The sequence below is a fragment of the Corvus hawaiiensis genome, chromosome 16 (genome assembly GCF_020740725.1).
Source record: "Corvus hawaiiensis isolate bCorHaw1 chromosome 16, bCorHaw1.pri.cur, whole genome shotgun sequence".
NCBI lineage: Eukaryota > Metazoa > Chordata > Aves > Passeriformes > Corvidae > Corvus > Corvus hawaiiensis.
In genome coordinates, this window is record NC_063228.1 from 12,586,109 (window position 1) to 12,612,358 (window position 26,250).

The 26,250-nt window shown below is 37.7% G+C and overlaps 1 protein-coding gene across 25 annotated transcripts in view; it reads right to left on the reverse strand.

Annotated features, from left to right (window-relative positions):
- RBFOX1 (RNA binding fox-1 homolog 1) overlaps positions 1-26,250 on the reverse strand; it is a 1,119,677-nt gene that overhangs the window by 327,147 nt on the left and 766,280 nt on the right. Inside the window, exon 1 of one of the 25 annotated variants that reach the window (XM_048320460.1) lies at positions 20,280-20,552. The exons of the other annotated variants lie outside the window; for them this stretch is intronic. Within the exon in view, the coding sequence (XP_048176417.1) occupies positions 20,280-20,297 (18 nt within the window). The 5' untranslated portion in view covers positions 20,298-20,552. Of the gene's footprint in view, positions 1-20,279; positions 20,553-26,250 lie in introns of those variants that run through there. 25 annotated transcript variants of the gene reach the window in all.

Genomic DNA, 26,250 nt, shown 5'->3' on the forward strand with positions numbered 1-26,250 from the left:
GCTTAACTTAATGCGGGACACACTTGTCATCTATTAACCAGTATTTCCCACAAGCTGATGAAAACACAGGTTTTTACTTGCCAATTTAATTTCATTAATCTGCATATCATTCAGTAAATTGTTTGAGACCAAACCAGAGGTTACAGACATTTACTCTGTTATCGCTAAGGAAGTTAAAAATGGGGAATAATGCTTCAAAATTAAATGCAGTATATTCAATACATGACCACACTCTGGAAGGGAGTATCCTTGAACTGTAAGGCTCATGATCCTAGAAACAACTATTTAAAAATACTGATCCTGCTTTTTACTGGACACATAATAGTGAGAGAAATAATAATGGGTAAATTACTCAGTGATACTTAAGAAAGTAAGAACAAACCTTTATAATTTAGACTTTTTTAAAAGACACCTGCATCTTAATTGCCCTATTTTTTCATTCAAATAAAATTTGAATTATTATTCTATTTTTTAAATTATTATTTCCTGTTCTTTTGTTGTTTTGTTTTTTTTTTTCCCTCTAAGCTGCATATGAAATCATCCTTAGAGAAAGATGTTAGAGAAGGAATGTCGTATTTTCCAGTCTGCTTACCACATGCCTCTGACAGGCCACAGTATATAAGTGAGTTTTTAGCACTTCACCTGTGGAATCAGTCAGTCAGGTTTTGTAGCTATATTCAGTTGCTTTTTGTTTGGATATGAAGGTGTAAATCTACCAGCAGCAAGGTATCATATTTAGCGTGTCTTGCCAGCAACAAAATAAAGGAAAAACACCTGTAATTCATAATTTATCACTGAATCAATACCAAACCCTCTAAATTTAGGATCACGTGGGTGGAACATAGCTCACAGACATCAAAAAAGGAAGAAAACCTGGGATTTACCTAAATTCTGTATGTCAGTAGCTTAACAGTGCATTTATCTTACTTTGAATTATATTGCCTTTGCAGTCCTACAGCAGAAAGTGTTTCAGGCCTGGAGGGGTCGGTCTGCATAGAGGAAATCAGAGTCACTGCACACTTGAAAATTTAAGTGCATCCTTAATTGCAACTAAGTGTAGCAAATATGGGTTTCAGGACTTACCTGGACAACACTGATGCTCCAAAGCAAGAGTATTGTACTGAAAAATAACTAAATAAGACAATAAACAAAGGTAAACGCAGAGAAAGAAAAACAATGAAAGACAATAAATTCTCTGCATTCACCTGGATTAGCTGTTCCACTATTTCCTGTCCCTTGGGTAGAGGCCAACACAAGTTCCACAAAAAGACTTCCCCATCCAGATCAAACATGAGTTGGGGCCAAACACAGTATGTATTTTTTCAGTATATTCTAAACTTCAGCAGTAAATTGTCCTGGTACCAAAACTTATCATAAAACTACATTACATTCATCCTAGAATCCCATTACAAAGAGCTCTGCAGGTGCTGAATCGTGCAGGATTTACATCTGGAGGGTGACAAGGATACAATCCTGACATCCTGTTCCATGGTCACACAGAGGTGCCCTACACACTGCAGCTGGAGAGGGCAGTGGCTGAGCAAACCCTGCATTGGTAAGGGTTTGACAACCTGTCCTTCAGCTGAATATTACAGTTGACACCATGAAGATTTTTCCCTTTTCTTTTATACCCCTGTTACACCTTTTTTACAACTTCTGTATTCCCAGTGCTTTTTGCCCACATTCTTGGACTTGTTTGTTCAGCTAGGGGACTAAACATTTTAGAAGCTTCGTAGCCAGGGATCAGTGTGCCTCAGACCCCAAGGTCCTCTCCAGAACATATTCTGTAAACCAAGATAGAACCATCCAGGGGAAGGTTCCTTGGGGAGGGAGGCTCACTTGAGCCTCTCATTGGGGAATCTTTGATAGATCTGCTAATTAGTAACACCTATGATGTTATACCAGATCTTTTGGGGTGGGCATTTTGCGGGGTGCATTTCGATGCATATGACCTGGACGTGTGCACCTAAGGATCCTTAAAATAAATACCAAGGTAAAATCCCTTTTCCCCTTCTAACCGTGTTTGACTCTTGATTTTAAGACCAGGAAAAGGCATCACAGTCTTGTGCTTATTTTACCCTACAAATAAGAGCTTACCAAAGTCCAGGAGCCTAACATGAATTTTTGGCACTGCAGAAATTGTTTCAGATGAAATAAAGTGACTAAATCTGAGGATGTTTGCTGACAAAAGTAGAGAACAGTATAGAAGTCTTTTATCTCAAGGAATGCCAGATTCAGTTGTCTACCTTGTTTTCTCTTTCCTCATATTTTTTCAAGTAGCCAAACAGTTGAACAGTACAGGGTTTTTCACTCTTTTCCCCCCAGCACACAGTACGTTACAGAGCATACAATAACCAGGCTTTTTTCACTAACTAGTAGATTTCTCTGCAGAGTTTCTCAGAATAAATTAAACCAGACCTCAGAGGCTGCTTCTATGATGAAAATTTTCAGCAGTCCTCCCAGAGCAAAGCAGTTGCCTTCATACATTACAGTAACACAGCATGGCAGTAAACAGGAAAGACTAGGTACTGTTGTAAGGGGTAAAATAAAGTGTAAAATACCCAAGGATGCCATAGAGCTTGGGCTGCAGGTCTTGGTGGGGGCTGCAGGCCAGCAGCAACCCCCTGAGATGCTCCCCTCAGCTGTCCTGCTAATGAGTACATTGAGCATTGCTCACACCACAGAGTGCCTGGCTCCCCAAAAGCTGACAGAGGAAGAAACTGCAATTAAGTCTGTGATTGAGTGGTCTTCCTATGGCTTTTCTTTGATAAATCTGAAACTATGCCCAACTGTGGAACAAATAAACAAAACACACCAAAAAAATCAGAAGTTATTCTCCTCTGAAGTATTTCTCCCTGTGCACATCACCAGTGCTGCTATGCCTTCTGTTGCAGACCAGTGATGGAAGTTCCTAATTCATATCTTTCTTCATACTAATTTTAAATAAGGATCTCTCTTTCATCCTAGTTACATCTGTAATATTGGCTAATTTTTAAATACAGTTATCACTGCCTTGACTAGAGTCACATCCTATGTATCACAGATGTCAAAGTGAGTGAAACATCTCTGCCATTCTTTGATTAAACAATTGTTTTCAGTTTCATTGAGAAAATAAGTTATTTTGCTAATTCCGAAGAAAGCAGATTTGGTTAAACTGAAAGAAAGATTCAGAAAAAGGTTTTGAAACATCGGGAGGAGATTTCCTGGCACAGGTCCCGTGATCATTTTAGGAAGTGGTGCTCATCAGTGCTTCCAAACAAGGGGTAAACAGGTGGTGAGCCCCAGAATAATGACTAATGCCAAATGTAAGTGAAAGAAATAGGGGGGAAAAAAAAAGTTTGCTTCTTGTTTTGTTGCATCCAACACAGAGGGAGCAGGAAAGGGAAGGAGGTGCTGGCTGTGCAGGTGTTAATTGCCATCCCATTTTAAGATATTCTCTGAAATGCTACCAGCGCTGAGGCTGTGCTCCTCAGCCCAGCTCCCTGAGCAGGCCCTGACCTCAGAAAGCACAACTGCATGCACAGGTGCATGAACAACAGTGTTCAAGGCATTCCTTACATTTAACATTAATATTCTAAGACTCCTGCCTGCCTGCTGGAAGGATGGACCCAGGGCAGAAATTTGCAAAGACAGGTAGTGCCTGGGGTTGAAGTCATTTCACTTGCTGATTATTCCACTGGTAGCATTATTTCTCTTGAGCAAAATTTCAAACAATTCAGCCCTGACACATTTTTAAAAATGCAGCAGTGGAGGGAACCATTGCTGTCTGTGGGCATCCTTTGCCCACCTGTCACAATCATCAAGTGAACATGAACTTCTAGAAATAACAAAAATAATGACCATGTTTAATTGTTGGGAAAGAATTTTTCTGACCCATGAAAAGACAGCATGTTTCAGCTCACTAATGATGTCAGTCTCCTTTTCACAAAAGTAGAGAGGGTGATGTTTTGTTGGTTTCTGAAAGAGAAAAACCTGGATGCCTTTTAAGGTTTTACGTATATATATATTTATATATAAACATATACATATGTGTACATACACAGAACTGTCTCCCTGATCACCTATCTATATCTCAATCATCCTTGACTGCATTTTCTATAAAGTTAGATATCTCCTCCTTCTGTAGCCCTGTATATCATAATTGATTTTAGCAGTTTTCAATAAAGTCCTGCAACTTTAATGCACGAAAGAGGGCCCTGATTAATTTCTTCCCTAATGAAGTTTCGTTTGATGTGTAGGAGGAAGCATTGTCACTTTACACTGGTACTTGGGGACGTACTGAACTCTGGACAGGTCCAGTCTTACATCATGCCCCTACATGAAATATCCCAGATTTTCATAGGACAGAACCCTGACAAAGAACCATGGTTATCATGCATATGCTTCATTAAAATTTGAATGGAAAATAACTTGTGTTTAAAGTTTCACAGGCCTTAAAGAGAAAAAAATAATGGAATGTTTTAAGCACTAGGTAGGGAAGTAACACCATTTTCCTTTTAAAAGCTTTAAAAGGAAAACAGTAATGTTTCCATGTCTAGTGCTAAAAATCTACAAATCTAGAACTCTACAAAGCAGTAAACTTCCCTTACCTCCTTGTTTTCAGAAGGAAAGCAGATGTGTTTTCTTCCTATCTGGTTTCGTTTGGTCTCATTTTACCATAAATTAATGACATTTTCCCACTAACAGCTACTTGATTATCCACGAGACACAAGGCAACTCTGTACTATTTGCCCAGCAAAAGATGCCAGAAAGCACTTCAGTAAATACCAGGTTACATAAAAGTGCTGCATTTTTACTGAGTGTTGCTTGGAACCGAAGTCTTAAAAATGTAAATAATTTCATTATCTTTTATAAAACAAATTAAACAATACATTATGCACTAATATTTAGATGAAAAGCTCTGCATTCTAGGGCTCAGTGAAATTGTGTATCAGTATTCTGCCACAAATAATTAAGAAAATTTATTCAGATTGGCAAAGGTTGGAAAAGAAATAGTTGGCTGTCCTTAAAGAAAACGTTTAGCTAATCAGAACTGATTTTCAGGACATGCACATAGAGATCATTAGGGGGGAAAAAAAGGACCAAAAGAAGTAAAAGTTAAAAACCTCAATTCTTGTAATTTGGCTGAACTTAAGTGACTGATAATACAGAACAAAAATAGAGCCTGCCTTTTATTCAGTTTTGAAATACCTGCAAAGGGCAACCTGAAACTGAAAAATGGATTAAGTGCAATGAGGCCTTTAGAATAATTATGTGTTGTTAATTGAAGAATGTTAATCATGTCATATTAGGAGGGAGAGAGGGTTAAATTGGTAAAATTTCAATTCACTTAGGCCTTATCTCTTGTTGGAATGAACCAGATGATTAATCCTTAATATTCTTCAGGGATACAGAGAACATCAGCAATTAAATTAACAACTACAAAGTTTATGCTCAGAGATTCAAAAATGAAAGACAGAAACACTTTAATTTTTCACAAGTTGTTACCTTAATTATCTTCTTATTGTTTCTGTCTCTTTTCCCTCATTACAAAAACACACCCCTCAGTATTCACGGATCCCTTTAATTTGCTGTAGCTCAGCAACTGTGTAAGGAACGTCATCGGCGCTGCACAAGCCATAAATCTTACTTTGTGCATGCTCATTGAAAATAAATCCTTCTGCTGTACCTTTTCCCTGTGTTCCAACTGCAAGTCCTGACAAATTTTTGTTTCCTTACAAACAGCAGTGTCCATCAAAAGTTGCTGGCTGAAAAGGAAGGCTTGCTTAGCACAGGAAGTGAAGTTTCTTTTAGGAAAACATAAAGGAAGTACAGATATCGCAGTCAAACTAAGAGTTGTTATGCAAAGTGCTACCAGCAATAGGAAGGGAAAGGGATAAGTTTCATATGAAACCTAATTCCACAGTCATGAAAATAAGAGTGTAGTTTCAGAGCATTCATGAAACTTATACACCACTACAAAATTACAGAGAGATGTTTAAATGTTCTCTGCTTAGAGAGGAAAACAACAGACAAAATGGAGGACTTGAGAATGTGTTTGGGATTCTTTCTTAAGAGTTGCATTAGAACAAGTGGAATCTTGTTATCAAGACTGGACTGTTTCATATATTGAATGATTTCAAATGTAATTGCTGTGAAAGTAAATGCTCCCACAAAGTGAATGCAAAAATCCATGCCCACAAAACACAGGGACTTGACATTGTTATCACCAGGCATGCTTTCAAAATTACCAAAGTTTTAAAGTAAAATGTCAGATCCCTGAAGGGTGCCCTTACAACGAATTATTAACGAAGCTCTATTGATCCTCACCCAAACAGCAAAATCTCAATAAATCTCCTCTGGACCTTTGCTGAAGCTGGAAAATGCATTACACCCCCCTACTGACCACAATTTTTATTATCGCTATTGTGTTTGCAGGGCAGTCAATTTTATACAGCATTACAAACTGCCAAGTGCTAAAGTGATTTCCTCTATTACTGAGGTCCATGTATTAAATTTAGCGAGGCACAATATCAGGCTTCAAATATTGCAGGGTTTAGAATTGAATGCAGCCGAGCCTAATGTTATCAACCTGACAAAAAACACTGACATATTAAGTAGCAAATCATTTATTCATATTTGGGACTGGTTTTGTTTTTCTGTTCAGCTGGATAGTTTTAGATTAGCCACGGTATTTCAAAATGTGACTGTTCCTGTGAAGTCCAAAGACACTGTGGAACAGATATTTCATACGCTTATTATGCACTGTAGATCAGAGAAACATGCCTCAACGACCTGCTATCACATACAAATACATGTAAATTAATAAATTACTTTGTATAATGCAGGTTTAGGCTGCAAATACTTTAACCCTTTAGAATGATCAGTGATTAGCATTTCAGGTACTTTTTATTGTAGTCAAACGCAAAGCCTTAAAGCTCAGATAAAGTTTCGTTTTGTGCTCCTTTTTTTGCCCGGATCATTCTTTTCCCTCCAGTCTGAAATATTCAAAGCTAGTAGATTTCTGAGCTTGTAGATACTATTTGAAACCTAGTTCTTTCTGAAATATGCCTGTTGTAATGTACACCTAGAAGAATTGATGGATCCAGAATAATGCAATACTTGTCCCTAATATTAACGATTGCTTACAGCAATGGAAATAAAGATTCTATATTTTTTTGTCAATGGAAAACAAATTATTCTGTAACAAACTGAGAAGAAATATCCAATATTTTGCGTGCTTGAAATAACCCAAATGATACTCTGTGGTAAAAGCTGAAGCCACAAGGCTCTGATTAAAAAAATTCTCCACTGATACCTGTTATTATACAAAATGCCAGTTTCCTACCTTTTATAAATGACTTCACATACTGACAGGTCTGTGGCCTAACTGTGCAACTATGAAAGTGCAAAGATTGCCATTAAATTGCTCACAGTAGATCTCTGGACAGAACTATCCACCCTAATGCAAAAACTCCGGGGAAAATTCCTACAATTTTCTCTCTGAAAATCTCTGTCTTCAATGTGCAATATGCCCCAGTTGGGAAGACAGAAAGAAAATGCCATTGACAGATTTGCACAGCATTCCAAATGTTGTGAATGACAGAAAGTCTCCAAATGAAAGGATGGAATTCCCCTCCTGTTTAAACCTTTCCAGGCTGAATCACACACCTCAGTTCACTGGGAAGAGCCTGACAGTCTTCAGTCTTTTACTTTGGGTATTTCACTGCAGAGGCGAATTTTGCCCTAACAACCCTGTTGGGTACTAAACTGTCCAATCACTAAACAGTTTAGCACTGTGCTTTATATTGTCACAAGGCTTCTACACCTGTCTCACAGGAGACAGCAGGACAAAATTATTGCTACCTTGAACTTTACTGTGGAGTTGGAAAGCCAACTTTCTACTGGAAAGCCTACTTCAAGCCCTGAATTTTATGTCTGCTTTTTCCTCCATGTATCTTCCCCTCAATCCTTCCTAGACAATTCCTGCAACACTAGTTAGCTGCAAGAAAACAAATAAGCAAACAGATGAATGCTGAAAAACAAGCATTAAATATTTAAACTTGGGAGTATTGCCCTTTTGGAGTTAGACCCCAGGTGCTTTAGTTGCAAACCCTTTCCTCAAAAGATAAAGCATTTAACATAAGCTGACACTTAAACATCTCAGTCTCATACACTGCCAGAGTTCCTCCTTGTCACCGAAAGAGATCAGGTATTATTTTGCTATATGGACTGAAAAATGCTCTTGGCATTCAGAGACTTCCCACATATTCACCACTGACTTCTTGGAGCACGTGGGTCCCTGAACTGGCTTTATGGAAGTTTCTCTGTCTTCTGCAATCTCATCATAAATTGGACTCCTCTCATTCAACACCAAAATTTAATTGTTAATAATTCTGTCTATTCAGTTCCATTGCAGAAATTCCACAGGAGTAGTGAGGAACAACACCCTTCATAGTTAGTTCTATGAGTAAAGCTAATGACACTACTTCTTTCATTCCTGAAATGTTAATTAGCCCATAAGTCTGACACTTGGTAATGAAATATTTATTTTCCTGGAGTACTACATGTAACTTAAGAATTACAACTGAATCTGGATGTATTATTGAATATAAAAATCATTATTCTAAACCATGTTGCAATCTACAAGGGAGAAATATATTATTACAAAGAACTTCCTTATCCACATGGGTGAGTACCATCCATTTTAAGCACTTTGCATTTTGAATCTTGGCAGAGCAGTCTCTGTTGCTTGCAAGAGTTCTTTAAAACATAAAAAAACATTCCACAAAGTTTACATGCTTTAATTCCAACCCTAAATTATATCAAATTACATTTCATTTAGAGTCATCAAGGATATAACCAATTTGAAAATATTTTTCCCTGTTTGTGACCTGAGCTTCTCAAAGAGTAGTTTGGCATCCTGACAAAAAACTGGATATGAATACCAAAATAATGGAATCATCATGTTGAACTCAAAGCACTGGGGATGACTCAGAGAAACTGCAAAGGATGGGAGCAATCACCCAGCAGAATCTCAAAGTCTGAGAGGAAAATGACTCCAAGAAGGGTGGAAGTATTGATTTGCTGGCTAAGAAGCAGGGGAAGCGTGCAGCAAGGATCAGGATTTCCCTTGGTGGAAAAGGGCCAGGTTAGGCAAGTGAACACAGGTTAAGTCCACTCTTATTGATGAGCATTAACGCACCTTTGATCAGCTCAGGTTGGATGTGCCCAGCTTGTGTCCCCTCCCAGCCTCTTGCCATCCCCAGCAGCCACCCACTGTAGGAATCACGGTGGGAAAAAGAGGAGCCCTTGATGCTGTGCCTGCACTGCTCAGCAGCAGCCAAAATAGGGGTTGGTATGAACTCTGTTCCTGCCTCAAACCTAAACACAGCACCACATGGCTGCTGGGAAGACAATAAACTCCATCACAGCCAGACCCAGTATAGAGATTTAAGCTTTTAATCTGAAATTCTTCCTGAATAGAGATGAGGGAGATTTAAAGAAATCAACAATAAACTTCTCCAGTGTGATTTCTAAACGGGGTATCCAGGAATCAGCTCTCATGCCATGCAAGTACCTCTTGCTCAACACATTTGGGTTCTTTAGGGCCACACATGTGATTTCAAAAATCAGCAATTCCCAGTAAATGATCAGGGGTGAAAACAGCGAGTAAGGGGTACTGTGCTGTGATGATGTGACACTGAGAAATCATTCTCAGGTCTATCCTAAAACTCCTTGGCTATTCTTGGCTATTCCACCCAGGATTTTTTCCAATACACAGTCATAACTCAGTGATAAACTATTAAGCAAAATAACTGAAATTGCTATAGTTGCCCAAATAAAAATGCAATAAATTTTACTGTTTGAGACTATTCTGTTGAAGAGCAGCTTGGTCATATTTGGCTTATTTGACTGTGATAACATTATTAAATTTGTTCCCTGATAAGACATATCTCTAAAGTAAATTGGAGTAACTTCAATTAAAAGATGACTGAACCATATTACTTCAGTAGTATCACAGAAAAGAAAGAAATTCTCCAGTGTGTAAAACACTGCTGCAAAACAGGAGTAAATATTAATTTCTCCATGTCCAACAGAATAAGACATGAACAGGCTTGCTTTTCAGCAGGAAAGATTCCAATTGAACACGTGGCTCACTTGTGCATGGTTTTTATAGCAAAGAGATAAATTTGACTTGTCTGTTTATAATTGCTTTTTATAAACCAATTTAAATTAAGAATTTGTTCACTGGCTGTGAACATCCATATATTAACTTAAAACAAGATTGTTATCTTTGGTTTCACTGTGTAGTTTTACATTAATAGCATATGATAACCTTCTGAAATGAGAGAGTAAATGTTTAACACACACATTAATAATGAATAGTAAGAAACAGAAGTGCATGAGGAACTTTTACAAGTGCCAGTAACACATCACTGCATCACACCACAGGATTTCTCACACGTGAGTTGTACAATGAGATGTTTTATGCCACCTCAGCTAGGCCTGTATGTATTATCAAATTACCTTCCTAGTCTTTACAAGACTTAATTCCACATTCATCATTTGTCTCCAGCATATTTTTCCTATAGCATTTGTAATTTTGTCATTGTATTAGATCAGCTTTCTTCCCTTACTTGAGAGTAACCTCTTCTACTTGTCCTAATTCTCATGAGGAATTATCCAATACACAATTCAAAAATTTCCACCCTATTAGTATTATTCTGTTGCTATCCATAGAGTCAAACATGTTGCCAGACATGCACAAAAAAAAAACAAAAAACCAAAAAAACACCAAAATATTGTGACTCTTCAGCCATCCAATTCAAAGAAATGTAGCCAAATCCCACCAGGAGAGTAAAACAGACCCTTTTCTAAAGCAAGTTTTTAACTGCCTTTCAGCCAAAATGACCCCCCCAAAATAAAGGTGGTTTTTTTCTACAAATGATCTCTGTTGGAATTAATTTTCCTTATCTAAGAGGGTGGTGCCATCTACATCTACAACCAAAGCATAGCAAAGACATTATTATTAACAGCATTACCAAGTTACTCCAGATTCTGTGCAGCAAATAGGGTTTGAAACACACGAAGACAAAAAATAAGTTCACCCTGCAGGTTGCTTTAGAAGTAGAACCTTAGTGATGGCAAGAGGACACGATTTCTTCACATTTAACTGAAAAGGACAGTGACTGTTCTGATCTTAAATATTCTCCTTTCATTTCAGCCCCTTGACCTCTCTCTCCTTCATTTTCATTCCCTTTCAGTGACATCTCTTGTTTTCTCCTTCTTCCTCCACTGCTCCTGTTGTTACTGGGATGTTGCATTTCCCAGACAAGACTGGAGTGTGAAGGCACAAGTGGACAAACAATCATAGCCACTGCGAGTGTTCCCTCACAAAACAAAGTTCCCTCAGTTTTCTCACCACTTCAACTGGAGAAAGAACATGGGAAGTAAGTAAAAAATTACATATTAATAGCACTGACTTGGGATATTTTCCGAAAAACTCACGAGCTAAAAAAGTACAATTGCTGAAAACAGCAGGCACAATCAGTAACAGTCTTTTCCTCAGGTTAGGTGTTTCAGTTATCCAACACATGGTGTGGAATAAAAAATAACTGCTTAAAAAAAAAGAATTATTTCTCTTATATCACAGTTTTAAAGCAGTTTTGTAAGCTCTATTCAATATCCATACTGTGGTAAAAACTAGGGTTGCTAATTTTTAAATCAGCAGTACAATTAATGTTGTCACCTTAATATTAACACTGCAGTTACTCTTCAAATTGGTTGTATGAGAATCAATAAATTAAACACTTCCATATTCCAATGCATATGCTTATCTATGTTCACCCTTGGGGGGGAAAAACCATCTGCACAACATTTCATCCTAAAGAATGTTGACAATTTTGAATTTTATTTTTTAATAAAAGAACTTATACATTTGTTTTAAAAATCCTGATTAAAACAAACCAAAGCTCAAATAAACTAGCCCTCTGACTGAACAAAAGTTTAAATCTCAAATAAAAGTAATTATAAATATTTGGTTTGATGTAATCTCAAGCCAGCTTTTAGCTTTGAAAAAGTCACTTTTTAATCAAATCACATCTCAACAAACATAGTTTTGGTCTTCACTTCCTACTCCATAACAACGGATGTTCTGCAAAAGCTCCAAGTAGAATATCTAGATATGCAACGTTTCTCTTGGCTGTTGCTTCAACGTTAGTTGGGAAAGCACAGATCAGCTCCACTTTAACTGCAGCCACCAACCAGCTGCTTCACTGGAATTTCAATAGAAACAAAATTCTGAAAGCCCAAAGGACAAAGTTTCATTCATTACTACAAAAATTCTTAATAAAAGGAGGATTACATGGTCACGATGATTACACCACTCAAAACACAAAATGTACAGTATTAAACTCAAAGAATGACTGAAGTTGAAGCATTTCTTGCTGATTTTCCAATTAATACTGCCCTGAATCAGAGTCTCAGTGAAGCAGACTTTCCAAGAACACACACCAGTTCCAAAAGCAGAGATCTCAGTTTTATCAAGTGTGCTCGTTGCATGCTAGCTCATCACAGACCTACTGAAAGTCCCATGCTTGTAACACACAGGCAGGAATCAAGTGAAATACAAACATTCCAGTTTGAACAATCCTTCCAAACTTAGACTGTGTTTTCTAATCTAAAACCATTGCTGGTTGGGCAATTTTCATTTCTGTAAAACGACCAGTGGCAGTGCATTTTAGGTAAAGGTTAATATGAAGTTCCCAACTTTATGAAATGCATCCCTCTCTACCACAAAGCAGTGCATGCTGGTGTCGAACGCTAGAGAGAAACGTGCACACACTCGAAAATAAATGGTTTTTGCATTTCAAGGTGACAAGTACAATGTCAGACACAATCAATCGATCACTGCATAATTATTATTGCAAATGATCCATATCCATGCTGCAAACCTTAAGGGGAATTTAATGAAGCAGGAAGCACATCAATAATAAGATCTACTTCGGTCTCTGTTAAATCTCGCAATTCACAAATACGTTGTCACATTTTATCCTTCCTTGAATTCCTGTAATTATATGTGAGGAGAAGCTCACTGAAAATAAAATCCAAACATACATCAGCTTCTCCTCTGTAAAAGGAGTCCCTGTATCTCATATATAAATCGCAGAAGATTAAATGTACAAAACTCTACAAACAACAATCTCTGAAGAAAACTTGAAATGTCAATAAACAGCCTTAGTCAGACGTGTTTGGCTGACTTAAATCTGTGTTGTGCCCATAGAGGATCACACTGGGAGCACAGCAAGAGCGAGAAGGAGCTGAAGAGAGAAACTCCTGTGTCCTGACTGCAATCCCTCCACATCACTCACTGCCTCACTGAAGAAAACGAGTTTAACTGGTGGTGATAACAAAAAGGGTTCTTGGTTTTGTTTTCCACGACCTGAATCAGAAATTAAATTGCCAAAATTAATTGGCAGAAATTATAATTGGCAATAAATAATGTCATTTCTTCCAAGGCGAGTCCGTGTGTCTGTGACAGGGATAAGGATCTCCCTGTTTTTCTGCTGTTTCAGGAGCTTTCTCACTCCAGCTCTTCCCACCCCTCCTCCCTCCCTGTCCCACTGAGGCAGAGATTGAGAGGGAATTTGGCCGCTAGATGGGTCCAACCCATGACACAACTGCCATCCTGATGGGGAAAAATTTACCTAGCGTGTTAGAAGCCTCTGTGAAAAGCAGCCATTTCTGCAGAAATGTCGAACTTCAGCTTTCAGTTGCAGTCAGAACAGGTGGATTTCCATTCTAGGTTATGACAAGGATCCAAACACACATTCATCTGTTTGGCAAGGGAAGGATATCAATCCAGGAGCAGAAGAGAAAAAGGAAGCCATATGGAAAGACATCAAAAGAAGACAGGAACAGATACCTTGCCTTTGATTGGTAAACGTCCCCTTTTGTTGATTAAACTGTGAGACAGTCAAACTAGTTATAAAAGGTAAATCCAGCCTAGTGGTACTTGCACATTAAAGTGAAAAGATAAGCAAAATCTTGGCTTAGGGACTATGACAGCTTCTCCAACAGGCACACTTCACTGGAATGAATATCCAAAGGGAACATATCAAGAAATTAAACTCAAGATACAAACAAGGTTTCTCAACTGCCCAGAAGAATATTCAGGACTTGCTCATTCCTCTGTCTCCCCAACTAAGACCATTCCAACAGTAGCTCCGGTTCTACAGCTGTAGATGTAGCAGCTTAAACCCACCAGATTGTCACAGAAGTGGTGTTCAGGAAGGATTTCCACTAAGGGATAATAATAGTGGGACAATAGGACTCCTCTAACCTGCTCACCCAGACACATTTCATGCAGTCTTTGTTCAATTCTTTCCTCACTCAAACATCCCTGGACTGATAAAGACACCCACGCAGTTCATTCAAAGCTCTGATGGAAACCAATGCTATTAAGAGGGACACGACAAAGATAAGGTTAATTGGACAAGTGTGACTCCTTGCTAAAGTAAGGGGAGAGAACAGATTAGGTAATTAAAGTATACAGAGTATATAATGCAACTTCAGAAGAGGGCAGAGCAAGTCTGTCATGCTGCTTTACAAAAAATGCACTGATTCTGCAGCAAGAATTAGTAATAATAATGATAATAATACATATATTCTTGACGCTTAAACGCAGTTTAATCCTGCTTAAACTCAGTTTCGTCAAACACTTACATGTGTTTGTGTCTAAAGGAATGTACATTGCTTTTATAAACCAAAGCTGCCTCGCTTGCCTATCTGCAGTGCTGGACATAACAGAGCATCATCCTGATTTGTTCTCATCCCATTCTTACCCTCCATAAATAACAGAATGGGGTTCTACAAAACACTGTAACAGGTCAAGAAAACCCTTCAAGAACTGAATGTGCTGGATGACCCAAAGTCAAATGTTCTGAACTGAAATCACTTTTCTGTTTCATTTCTCTTTTCACACTAAAAAAGGTGATTTTGCTGAATGTCTTCATGCTTTGCATACTAGTGTGACTTTTAGCTTCTGTCATCACACATGAATTATTAGACATGATTTTTAAGCCAACTTATGTGTGTGTTCCAACAGATACATAAACGCAGCCTACTGAGAGTTGTCTTAGATTCTACCATAACTAATTGTAATCCTGTTTTCATTCAGTCAGCCCTTTCATTTTAGCCATCAAGATTGTAGATTTATAAATTGCAATACTTCATCATTCAAGTTTATTGAGTCAGATACCCTTGAAGATCCTTACTATTCACATCAGCATACTCTATTATGAAATCATTTTGTATTTTTCTGTGTTAATAATAAAAGGCACATATTTATTCAACATCAGCAGTCAGGCAGTCAGATACAGAGAATAAAGCCACATGTTTTATTCAAGGTCTCAGTGGAAAGCAGAATGAGGATCACTTAGACTCTGAAGATACCTGCAGCTTTTCAGCAGACATGTTTGATTTTTCTTAACTAAAAGGATCTAAATACTTTGATTACCCAATAATTCTATGCAATAAAATCTATACTGCAGAACTGTTCCACTGACAATGTTTCCAACATAGTCATTCATTCTTTCAGATTAGTTCATGCTGGATTTCACTGTCTGTAGCTCTTGAAGCACAGTCAGTTGTGCATTTTGTCTTAGTCTAGGGTGGTTTTGGAAAGTCCTCATTTAAGGCAGCAATCCTTTGCTTAATGCACACAATGACAATGCTGCAAAATACACAGTAAGTAAAGTTCATTTAAAAAAATTATGAGCATTGTATTTTCTCCTTACTCCAATTTAAAAAATCATAAGGCTTTGTTCCTTTATCATTTCAGTCATCTTCACATCTGTTTACGGTTCTCATTTCCTTTAGAAAAAAAAAGACCTTACAAAGGTGTCCTGCAGCACTGAGTACACAAGGAGCACAAGTTAGGCTTGAAATGACACCCTTCTCTAAGCCAGGAGAAAGGCACACTCTGTGCCTGCATACATCTGGGAGTGCATAAAAACATGCAGACTTTGGTCAGCTGAATAAAATGCCATCTGCTTTTGAATATGTGAGCTGACACAGATTCCTGAGTGTATTAGGATGTCTCTAAATAGGAGAAACACCAGAAATGCAACCATAGAGTTTAAATTCCTAAATATCCAGATTAAATTTTGCTAGAGTCTGTTACTTCCTTTTCCTCCAGACTTCTCCCCAGATGTTCATCTAAGGAACATTTTGCTAATTCAGACAAGAACAATTCACTATATTGGACCCAAAAGCTTTATTGTACAGAGTTGTCAAAACAGTATCTTATTGCCAGAAGAAGTTATCTTGTTGCTATTGCATACGCATTTTTTTAAATTTGTTTCTTTGTATCTGCCTACTCTGGTTTTGGGGAAAAAAAACCAAACTTCATTTGCTGACATGTTTTTCTGCCTTGTTTGATCAAGTATCATTCTGAAGCTGCTACTGAAAAAATCTCTGCTAAATATACACAAAATTTCTGACAACTCATTCCCTATTATTAAAAAGAACAGCAGACTGACAGGAATGAAGCACACCTCTGACTAAGCAGACATTAATTAGATGTTTATAAAATTATCAAACTGTATTATGGTACATTAAGGTAATTTTAGTCCAGCATTTTTGTAGCATACAACAAAACGTGGAAAACTAATAATTTGCATTTTAAAAATGTATTTGCCAATGATTTTGTTCCAGTTTTTCTCAGGACAACATTTAATTACATTTGACTTCTTCACGACATGTAGTAACTTTAAACCCTTGACTTCTAACTCGGAATATGAAAGTTGAACATGAGGTCAGGGAGACCTCAGAATAGTCCATTCTGAACAACCAGATAGAAAACAACCACCATGGAACTGTTTGCTGGGGAATCAGGCAGCTGTTTGTGCTCTCGTGGACAAACTATGCTTATTTTTCAAAATACGAAAAAGAGGAGGAGGAATACTGCACAGAAAGAGGGGGCTTGGGAGACTGGGGACTCTATGAAAGATTGGGAGCAGTCTCAGCTTTCAGCCATCAACTCTCATTTTCCCTCACCAATAGTTACACTGCTTTAGCCAAGCTAAGCACAAGGCAGCAACTTTAGAGCCCTGTAACTAGAAAAAAAACCCCAAACATGTATTTGTTACATTCTGAGAAAAACCACATCACCTTTGGGGAGGTGAGTTACACAGGAAAGGTGAATGATAATCTGCAGTGATCCAGAACACCCTGAGTCACTGCAATAATCTTACTTTGGGGAGAAAGGGGGATTAAACTGCAGCAGCAGCACACATAAAAGGGTCTGCACCCCTCAGAAAGAATACAGGCCCTTTTGACTTCACTGGTTCCTAAATCAGTAATGCCTGAAAGACTTCAAAGTTTCTTGGTCAGTGTGAACTCTGACATTGATGAACTCTGATTCCTACAGCACAGGTGTCTGCACATAAAGTACCAGACCAAAAAAGATCTCCTTTGTCCAGGGAAGGAGGAAAGTATAACTATAAACAACATTTAATCGCTTAGGTTGTCAACAATTATGGATTTCCCTTGGCAGGGTTAACAGTACTAAAAACTTTCTCTACTTTTTGAAATTTTGAAATAAGTATTTAAAAAACAGCAACTAATCAAGACTGTTCCATTCAAGAGACTGAATTAGGGTCTGTGCTCTGCATTCCTGCACAATGTTTTTAGTTAGCTAAACACGTTCAGTGCAGTCTGTTTGCAATAAAAGGAACTTGATATCACTGTCATCAGTAGACCTAAAAAAAAGACATCAAACTGTTCCAGGATACTGCTTAGTAAGACATTAAAAAATGGGAAGAAATCAAAACGTTCTTTTTCTTTGTAAATATTGCAAAATGTTTCTACATTATACGTGAAATGAAACAACAGGTAAGCACTAACACATAAACGAGTGAATAATCTGAAAAATTCTCAGTCAATGTAGCAAATTAATTTTAAGCCCTTTAAAAAGGGGAAGACTACATTTTCACACAAGCTGGCTACTTTAAATTTTAATAGTATTGCTAAGAAGCTTTTTATAATTATATAAAATATTGATGTGATGCCAGGAGAAAGCATTTCAAGTGCTGCTGTGAGTTTATACCTTGCACCTACATATATTAAGAGTCTCTTGTTTACCTACTGCATCTCTTTACATATGCTGCATCTTAGGTACCTCTACATGCCTAGTTAATGTACAGACTTTAAAAATCGCAACATTTCTGAAAAAAAAAAAAATCTATGAGTACAATTCCTCTATTTCCATAAAAAAACCACAAACTAATAATGTTCTGCTACAATTCATATAAAAAGAAAGTTCATTCTCTGCTTCTTCCTACTAATCTTGAGACCTTATACAAAAAATTTAGACTAGCAAAGTTCAGTTGCAAATGGTAAGAATGCTTAATACCCAGGTGTAGGAGTGCCAAAAGAGAGGCAGGCTGTTTAAAGAATTCTGCAAATCAGAAAACCAGAACAAAACATACCTCTTAAAATGTAAGTAAAAAGGACAAAATAAAAATGGAATGAACACACTTTTAAATGTGAAATATTAATTACTAGAACTGTTATATTAATTACTAGAAGCTTTGAAACCAGGAAGTGGTACCATCAGAAACTGCTTACTACTGTGGTTGTTTTGCTTAAAGCATTTTTATATATATATCTCTAAAATGAATAACTAGGAAAGTTCACCAATAATATAAAATACAACACACTAAAAGTGATAGAAAACTGCATAGTTACCTGCAAGAAAATGTATTTCACTAAATTTCAAATTAACGAAGATTCCTAGGCTTGGGGAGGGAGAAGTTCCCTGGCTTTTAAACCTTCTGATCCTGTGCCACAGAGAAGCAGAGTAATACCAAACAATGCATGTCCTTTCACCCTAGTGTGCATATTAGAAAGGGTTTATCCTCAAATATTTACTGTGCATCTCCTTTGGGTGATGGCAGCTATAACACCACAACACAAACTGAATGAAAGACAGACTGCTGCAACTGAGGGATCTGATTTATAAATCTAAAACCAGAACTAAATTAATCCTTGCACCAGCAGCTTCAATACAGAACCGTGGTAAGGGTTAAAAACAAGCAGCAGTTGGGTTTGCTGTTAAATGCACAGACACATTGGTAAAAATTCTAGGGACTTGTACTACAGAACCCAGAAAAAAAGAAAAAAACAAAATCATAAGGGCTCAGCGATTGGTGAGCTCCCGAAACCATGGCACAGGTCAGAGTACTGCAATGAGAAACTTAAAAGTCTACATACAGTGCCTTTTGCATGGATGACCAAAGTTCCTAAGATATAGTGGAGGGCCAGCAGCAATGAGAAGAAAGCATAAAGGGAGATTTACAGCATGAACCACGCATGATTTACAAAGAGGAGTGATTGCTGATAATACCTCTAGGACTTCAGTGTTGCCCCTCTGCAGCCTGTTTTGCAGAGGTGGCCCAGATTAGCTGCACGCCTGTCTATTTTTACATACATTTAAATTAAATAAATAAATAAACAGATTGTCAAATGAGATTAGTTTAAAGTATTCTCCCAGAAGATGCACAGGCTTTGAAGAGGAACACAGAAAAGCTTTTAAGTATGCAGATTTGTTCACTGATCTTTTTGTGGGTTTTTTTGCTAAGAAAAAAAAAAAAACGTTCTGTATCAAAACCTGGATGAATTCACAGGTTAATAGCTTTACTAATTCAAAACATACATGCCACAACACAACATTATTTTTAAGGTGAGCAGATTTTGCTGCAAGGAATCAGAACAATGCTGAATATAAAATCACAGAAATAGGAACATAATATCTATTTCTTTACCTGCAGTTGTCAATTGCCAGAAACTTCAAAAGCCAAGACAGACTGTGACAATTAGTATAAAAGCAAGTAGGTTAAGTAACACACATTAGAAGTTTTAATCACATTAAGATTGTTTCATTTCTTACAAAGAAAGCAAATTCTGAGCAGCCACAAGTGATGCAGCATTCGCTTTGTAACTGAACCACAGAGTGGATCTTACACAATTGCAATATGTTCTAAGGCAATGAAAAGAAAGCAGTGCACTCTGCCACATCCTGCAAACCTTGAAAATAAATTTCAGCTTCACGTTAATTAACCGGTTTGTTTAAACCCTGCCTGGAAATGCAAGCACATGTTCTGCACCCCAGCCACGCTACCCTGCAGCACACACACCTTACACAGCACAAAACAAGCTGCAACTACAGGCTAAAATCCACAGTCCCAAAGTCAATTTATTAACAAAAGATTGACATGGAGAGAGACACTACCTACCCACAAATACATCATCATCTTGAAAGAAATCAAGGGCTCTGTCAGCAAACAGAAGTCTCCTTACTTCACCAAGTATGTCTGGAAGGAAAACTGAAAACAGTGGGTAGAAAATCTTGCCTTTTTCTGTCAAGTCCTCACAGTTCTCTTCTTATACAAGGTATTTTTTTTAGTTTGTTTATGAGAATAGCATTCGTTCAGTGGCTCTTTCTGCGTGTGAAGTGACTTGCTTCAGGCTGTCTTTTTTCTTCCCTTTTTCTCCCTAACTCTGTCTGTCCTTTCTTTACTGTCAAGCTTGCTTAGGTAACAGTTCTTGGTGTATCTATTTAATGAGCAGGTCCGTGCACTAAAGGCAGCCAACTACACTGGAGGGGGGGGGGGGGAGGTGGAGAAAAAAAAAAAAAGAAGTAATAATAAATAAATGGGAATATACCACTTCCTGATTATTATTATTATGGGATCTACAGACACCCCCTCCGTAAGAATTTATAGGAGGATTTCTAAGACATCTTGAGGGAGGAGGGGAATCCTCAGAATGACTCCGGTGGCACTCAAGCCATTACCTCTCCCTGCTGAAGGACCCAGTTCACAAATCCTGCATTTGAGAAATTTTTAAACTCAAAGCAAAGCTCCTACAGAAAAGAAAGGAACATGTACTGCACCCTGCTTCTCCTTTATCTCTTTAAATGTACTTCAGATAAAAGCTGCATCCAGTCAGGTCAAGGCCTTTCCCAATCTTATTACGCTCACACAGGAGCGTTCAACACACTTTTCTACAGCCATCTACTGTCTCCACAGTGTTATTGCTGCTGTTCCTGCTGCCGGGAGAGAACTGCCAGCACGAGAAACAGGGAATACAAACAGTAAATCAGATCATAGGAAAGGTGTTTAGGCTAATTTGACTTATTTATGGGAGGATTTTTTTTTTCCTACCATAATACATATTTTAAAATCAAAGTTAGGATGGTGATTTGCATAGTTAACAAAGGTTAATAAAGAGAACTGCAATCTTTCACTCTTTTTTTTTTTGGTTAAGTTTAAGGTACTTTATGCAAATGAGTGAGCATGCAAGGGACTCGAGTTTATTTGATTGACACTTGGACTTTTATCCTTTACTACAAGAAAGTATTTTTATCTCACTTAACCCATCTCATTAAAACACACAATATACTTAGTAAAGTGATCAACAGAATCCTCAGGTAAGCAACAATTTTTAAAAGTACAGGAGACAAATCTTATTTACTTTTAAGGCTGCGTTACTGGACTTGAAAATCAATCCTGACCGCACAAACTGGTGCATGCCACACCCTGACCATGACACATTTCGGGTGCTGATGTGCAGAGCCATACACACGGTCTGTCCACTAAGTGCATCAACTATATATTACAAAGAATAATAGCTAAGATGATGAGTCATAAAAATAGTCATGGAAATGAGATTAAACAGAAATTTTGCCTTATTTTTGTTTGATTATTTATTCGTTATCTTTGGTCATAGACATTACACTCCTAAAAAAGAAAAGAAAAAAAAAATCATTATTTTTACTTAAAGACTCTGGTCTATTTACATATTCAGCCTAACCATATAAGGTAAAATGTCACCTAAATAATTCAAATGCATTAACTAAATTGCATAATCACTCACTGCACCAAGGTAGGTGGCAAATGGAGAGGCACCTGCTGAAAGAGCCCATAACGAGGAGACAAAATAGCAAAAACAAGACTGGGGGGAGCAAACTAAAATCCATAGCACTAAACCAACTGGAATCTGCCACCAGGGTGAAGTCCAAGTAAAAATAACTGCTGTACCCCTGACAGTTCAGAGCTGACAGATTTAACAGAAAAGTGAACCAAACAATTCATATGGCATTTTATGCTACAATTTCAATAGAGAAGTTTATACAGATAAACACATACACACACCGAGCTATTTATGATCTGCAAAATACTATAGCCAGGTAAAGTGTTGTTGCCTCTTTTAGGGGAGGCAAAAGACAAAGATTTAACACAACAATTCCTAAAGTGATAATTTTTACTGTAACGCGCAACAACAATAACGCTGATGTAAGTTTAGTGCAGTCTCATGAAATAAAGCCACTTCCTTCACACAGGTAGATTCCAAGAGGAAAAGAAAAAACTTTTTTTTCCAGTTTTGAGTAGTTTAAACCATCTGTCAGTTTACCCACCAACACTCAGCACTCTGTCAGGCCTAACCCAGTCACCTTTAAGCTGTACACCTTCACCTCGTTTAGTCTTCTGCATAGTGCACTGTGTTCTGTAGTCACTTGCACTGTAATAAACCCAAAACATCATGCTAGAATGAATTACATTATACTGGTTAGGCTGAAACTACATTTTCTGATAATGTATCTGAATATCTGCCAGCCACCAGTTCTTTCTATCCCTGCACCTCAACCGAACACAGGAGGCTTTAGAATTCTCAAAGAATGGTTAAAGATTTTATTAAAATGATAAAAGACTGTGCACACCTATTGCCTATAAGTCACTTCTGTATCAAAATTTCCTTGTTTTGGAGAATAGGCAGCATATGAAACTTCAGGGAATAGTGCCCCATGGCTCTCAACTTCTCTTTCTGTATTCTAAATTATCTTAATTATTAAATTGGTTACACAGTCAATTCTTCATATCTTATTCCTTCAAACAAGAGGAACAGTTTCTCATGCTGCTGTACAAAAAACATTCATTTGAAGTGTTTTATTTTTTGTACAGATATCATTCAATACTTTGTTAGTTCATCTGTAGATGAACTGTGCAGGTAGAAAAATGTGCAGGTAGAAAAATGTGGATAAAAAGATGACTGAAAACTGGTGTATTACTCTGTTTTTTGCACCTGTGGCTGAAGTTTAAACCAAACCCTGTTTGCTAAGGTCACTTCTTGCACGTTCTGGATTTGCAAACAGTGTGAAGAAAGTAAATAGAAGGTACTGACCACAATCATTTTAACAAAGGCTGGTCCAAGAGAGCTGACACTGGGTTCAGGTCAAAGGCTATTGAAATCAATGAGAACCTTGCTGTTCTTTTAAAAAACAGGCAGTCAAACTCTGTTAAAAATCTGGGCATTTGCTATTTGCTGCTGTAATGGCCTGGTTCCTCTGATGCTTCCAGAGATGCTCACATGAGGCTCTTCCACAGGGGCTCTTCCAGGTACTTTCAGCTTCAGAACCAGCATTGCTGTGTGAGCTCGTACCACAGCCTGAACTTTTATAATCAATCAGAGTATCATATATTTTCCCTACAGAATCACAAGGGATTGGTGAGAGATTCAGGATAGATAAAAATAGTTAGTAATAGCAAAAATGAAATAATAAATTTTGTACTCATAATTAATCAAGATTAGTTATATATGTGATCAGCACATTCTTACTGGCACCTAAACAGTTCCCATTTCTGAAAAATCAAGCTCGAGATTCTAGGAGTTCCATTACCTTATTAAAGAGCCATAACTCATAGACATATCTTGGCATATTTATTAATGACACAGAAGATTGGAAATAGCACTGATATTTCTGCTTACTGCATTGGAAGACAAGAAAATGCAGACTAAGTTCCTCTTCTTGCAGGGGATATAAACCTCCTAAGAACTGCAAGAATATTAAAACAAGCTCAGTGCTAGTTGGTATGATCTTTGTTTTTCTAGGTGCTGTATGATCATGCAGAAGGGTATCAAAATCATACATTTAACTAATGGACCGCAAAGACAAAACTTACTGACTTTAATGAGTCTGTGCTTTCAACCAACATCTCTATTCTTCAGAATTTAAACCAGAGGGATTTAATAACTCTTAAAAACCAAAAAGCCCAATAAAGGAGAGAGGGAATGTGATCGTAATGATTACATTGATGTTACTGGTAATGAACTGGTTTCTTTCACCTAAACATCCCCAAGAAAAGTTACCACTGATGCACATGATACATGAGCTGCAACAATGCTAAAATCTCACATAATTTACATAGAATACAGAAAATAATTTTAAACATTTAGAAGGCTAGAAATATTTGTGCTTGTGCTTAATTTCCACACCTTAGCAGCCTCATCTATCATGGCTGTATATGAAATGAAAAAGTGCAAATTGTTAGGAAGTATGGAAACAAAACAAGCCCTTAATCTGTTCCTGAGTCACTGCAGTTTTAAGGGAGTGGGTTTTGCTGTATTTTTTCTGGTTCTTGATTTTTGGATTTCAGCATAAATGCAGAAGAACAACTGAAGTGCAACTTTATGTACAGTTTGGTTGGTTTATAAACTCTGTGTTTTCACCACACAGTTTCTGGGGGTTTTTTTTTTCCATTTTCAATTAATTTCCACTACTTTAACCCTCCTGTCACTTTTGATGTAAGAAATTGGTTTCTGTGCTCATTTGCTGTGTACAGCTATGACATCTTAAAACCAGAAGAGATTATGTGAGGTCAGAATATCATCCCAGGAAAGCCTGAGGAGCAACCAGCCAAGCATTTGGTCATTAGAGCTCAGCACAATTTAAAATGCCCAGTCAGGATTCCTGGCTGTTTGATGAATTGTGCTCAGTGTGCAGTCCAAGGGAGGACAAGCAGGATGGAGGCAGATGGGAGCTTCGTCAGACCCCAGATTCCATGACACACACATGGGATGCACACAGCCAAGCACTTCCCACAGAACTAGGCATATAGGAAACTCTGCTTCCCTTTTTCTTAGCACAGCAAGGTGGTGGGAGACAAACATGAGGGGTCTGACCCTCCGTCTGGTACAAACACTTCATTTGTGATGTATCTGGAACAAAGCCAGTGGCTTATTTCTCCCAACACTCCAACATTCTATCCTGACAAGACTCAGGGTAACTAAGTGATTATATTTAAGCCAAATTATTAGTGATCATTGTTCAGTTGGTACCAGCTCAGTCCCTTATCCATAATTTCAGTGGCAGGTGCTGCATTGCTGCTGCTTCTTCACTCTTTGGTGAGAACAGACTCAGGCAATAATTCTGCCAAAGAAAACCCTGCCAGCCACAGGAAAACCTCACATAATCTCTCCTGGCTTTGAGATGTCATAGCTGGACTCCAACTTCAGTCTGATCAGGGAGGGTGTTACCGTGGGTTGAGGACGGACTTGACTTTACTTAAATAAGGTCTGTGAAAGAAAAGTACCAGAGAATTAACACAAGGACAGTGGGATCAGAATTTACCAGCTCCAAGAAAAGAGTTTTAATTAAATTTCCTGAAATGTTAGTACAGCTCTCCAATTTTCTGCTGGATAATGCCCAGGTGTGTGTGCAAATCTTCCCCTTGACTTTAGATACTCTGCTTATACAGATCACAAAAAGAAACAAATCTGTTTCAGCATGTAATCATTCCCACTTGAACAAAGCAAGCTGGATATCAAATATTGAGTACTGGTAACAAGTGGCGCTCAACTCATCTGTACCCTGAGAACTTAGACTGGTTGAATAAAATTGAATGAATTACGTATCTCAGGATACTCTGGAGCACAAAAAAGAAACTAATGTCATCAGCAAAATTACCTCCAGGCAAATGTTTGCTCAGCTTTAGTCAACATCTTCTTTCCACTGCCCATAAAATCTTTGATTCAAGAGAACACTAAGACAACTCACAATCTTATAATGCATTTTTAAAACCTGGCAGAGGGTATTTCCATCTTCACAGTAGGACACATAATTATATCCTCCTTAGAACAGGCTAATCTGAAACCAACCATTGCTAACTATTATCTGTTTATTGAAACACAGGAAAAAAAATCTCTTTTCAAGATACTACACTCAAATTTGCTTTGGGTGAAGATCCAGTAGTGGAACCAACTGATACCATTCCTCAGGTAACATCAGCCACATGCTGCTGCTGGCAGAACCATCTATCAGCTCACATCAGCTGATGCAGGGACCTGGGAGAGGGATGGCACTCAGATAAATAAATAAAACTTGCCACACTTACACAGTAAATCAATACAAAGTTGTCTCCAGGATTT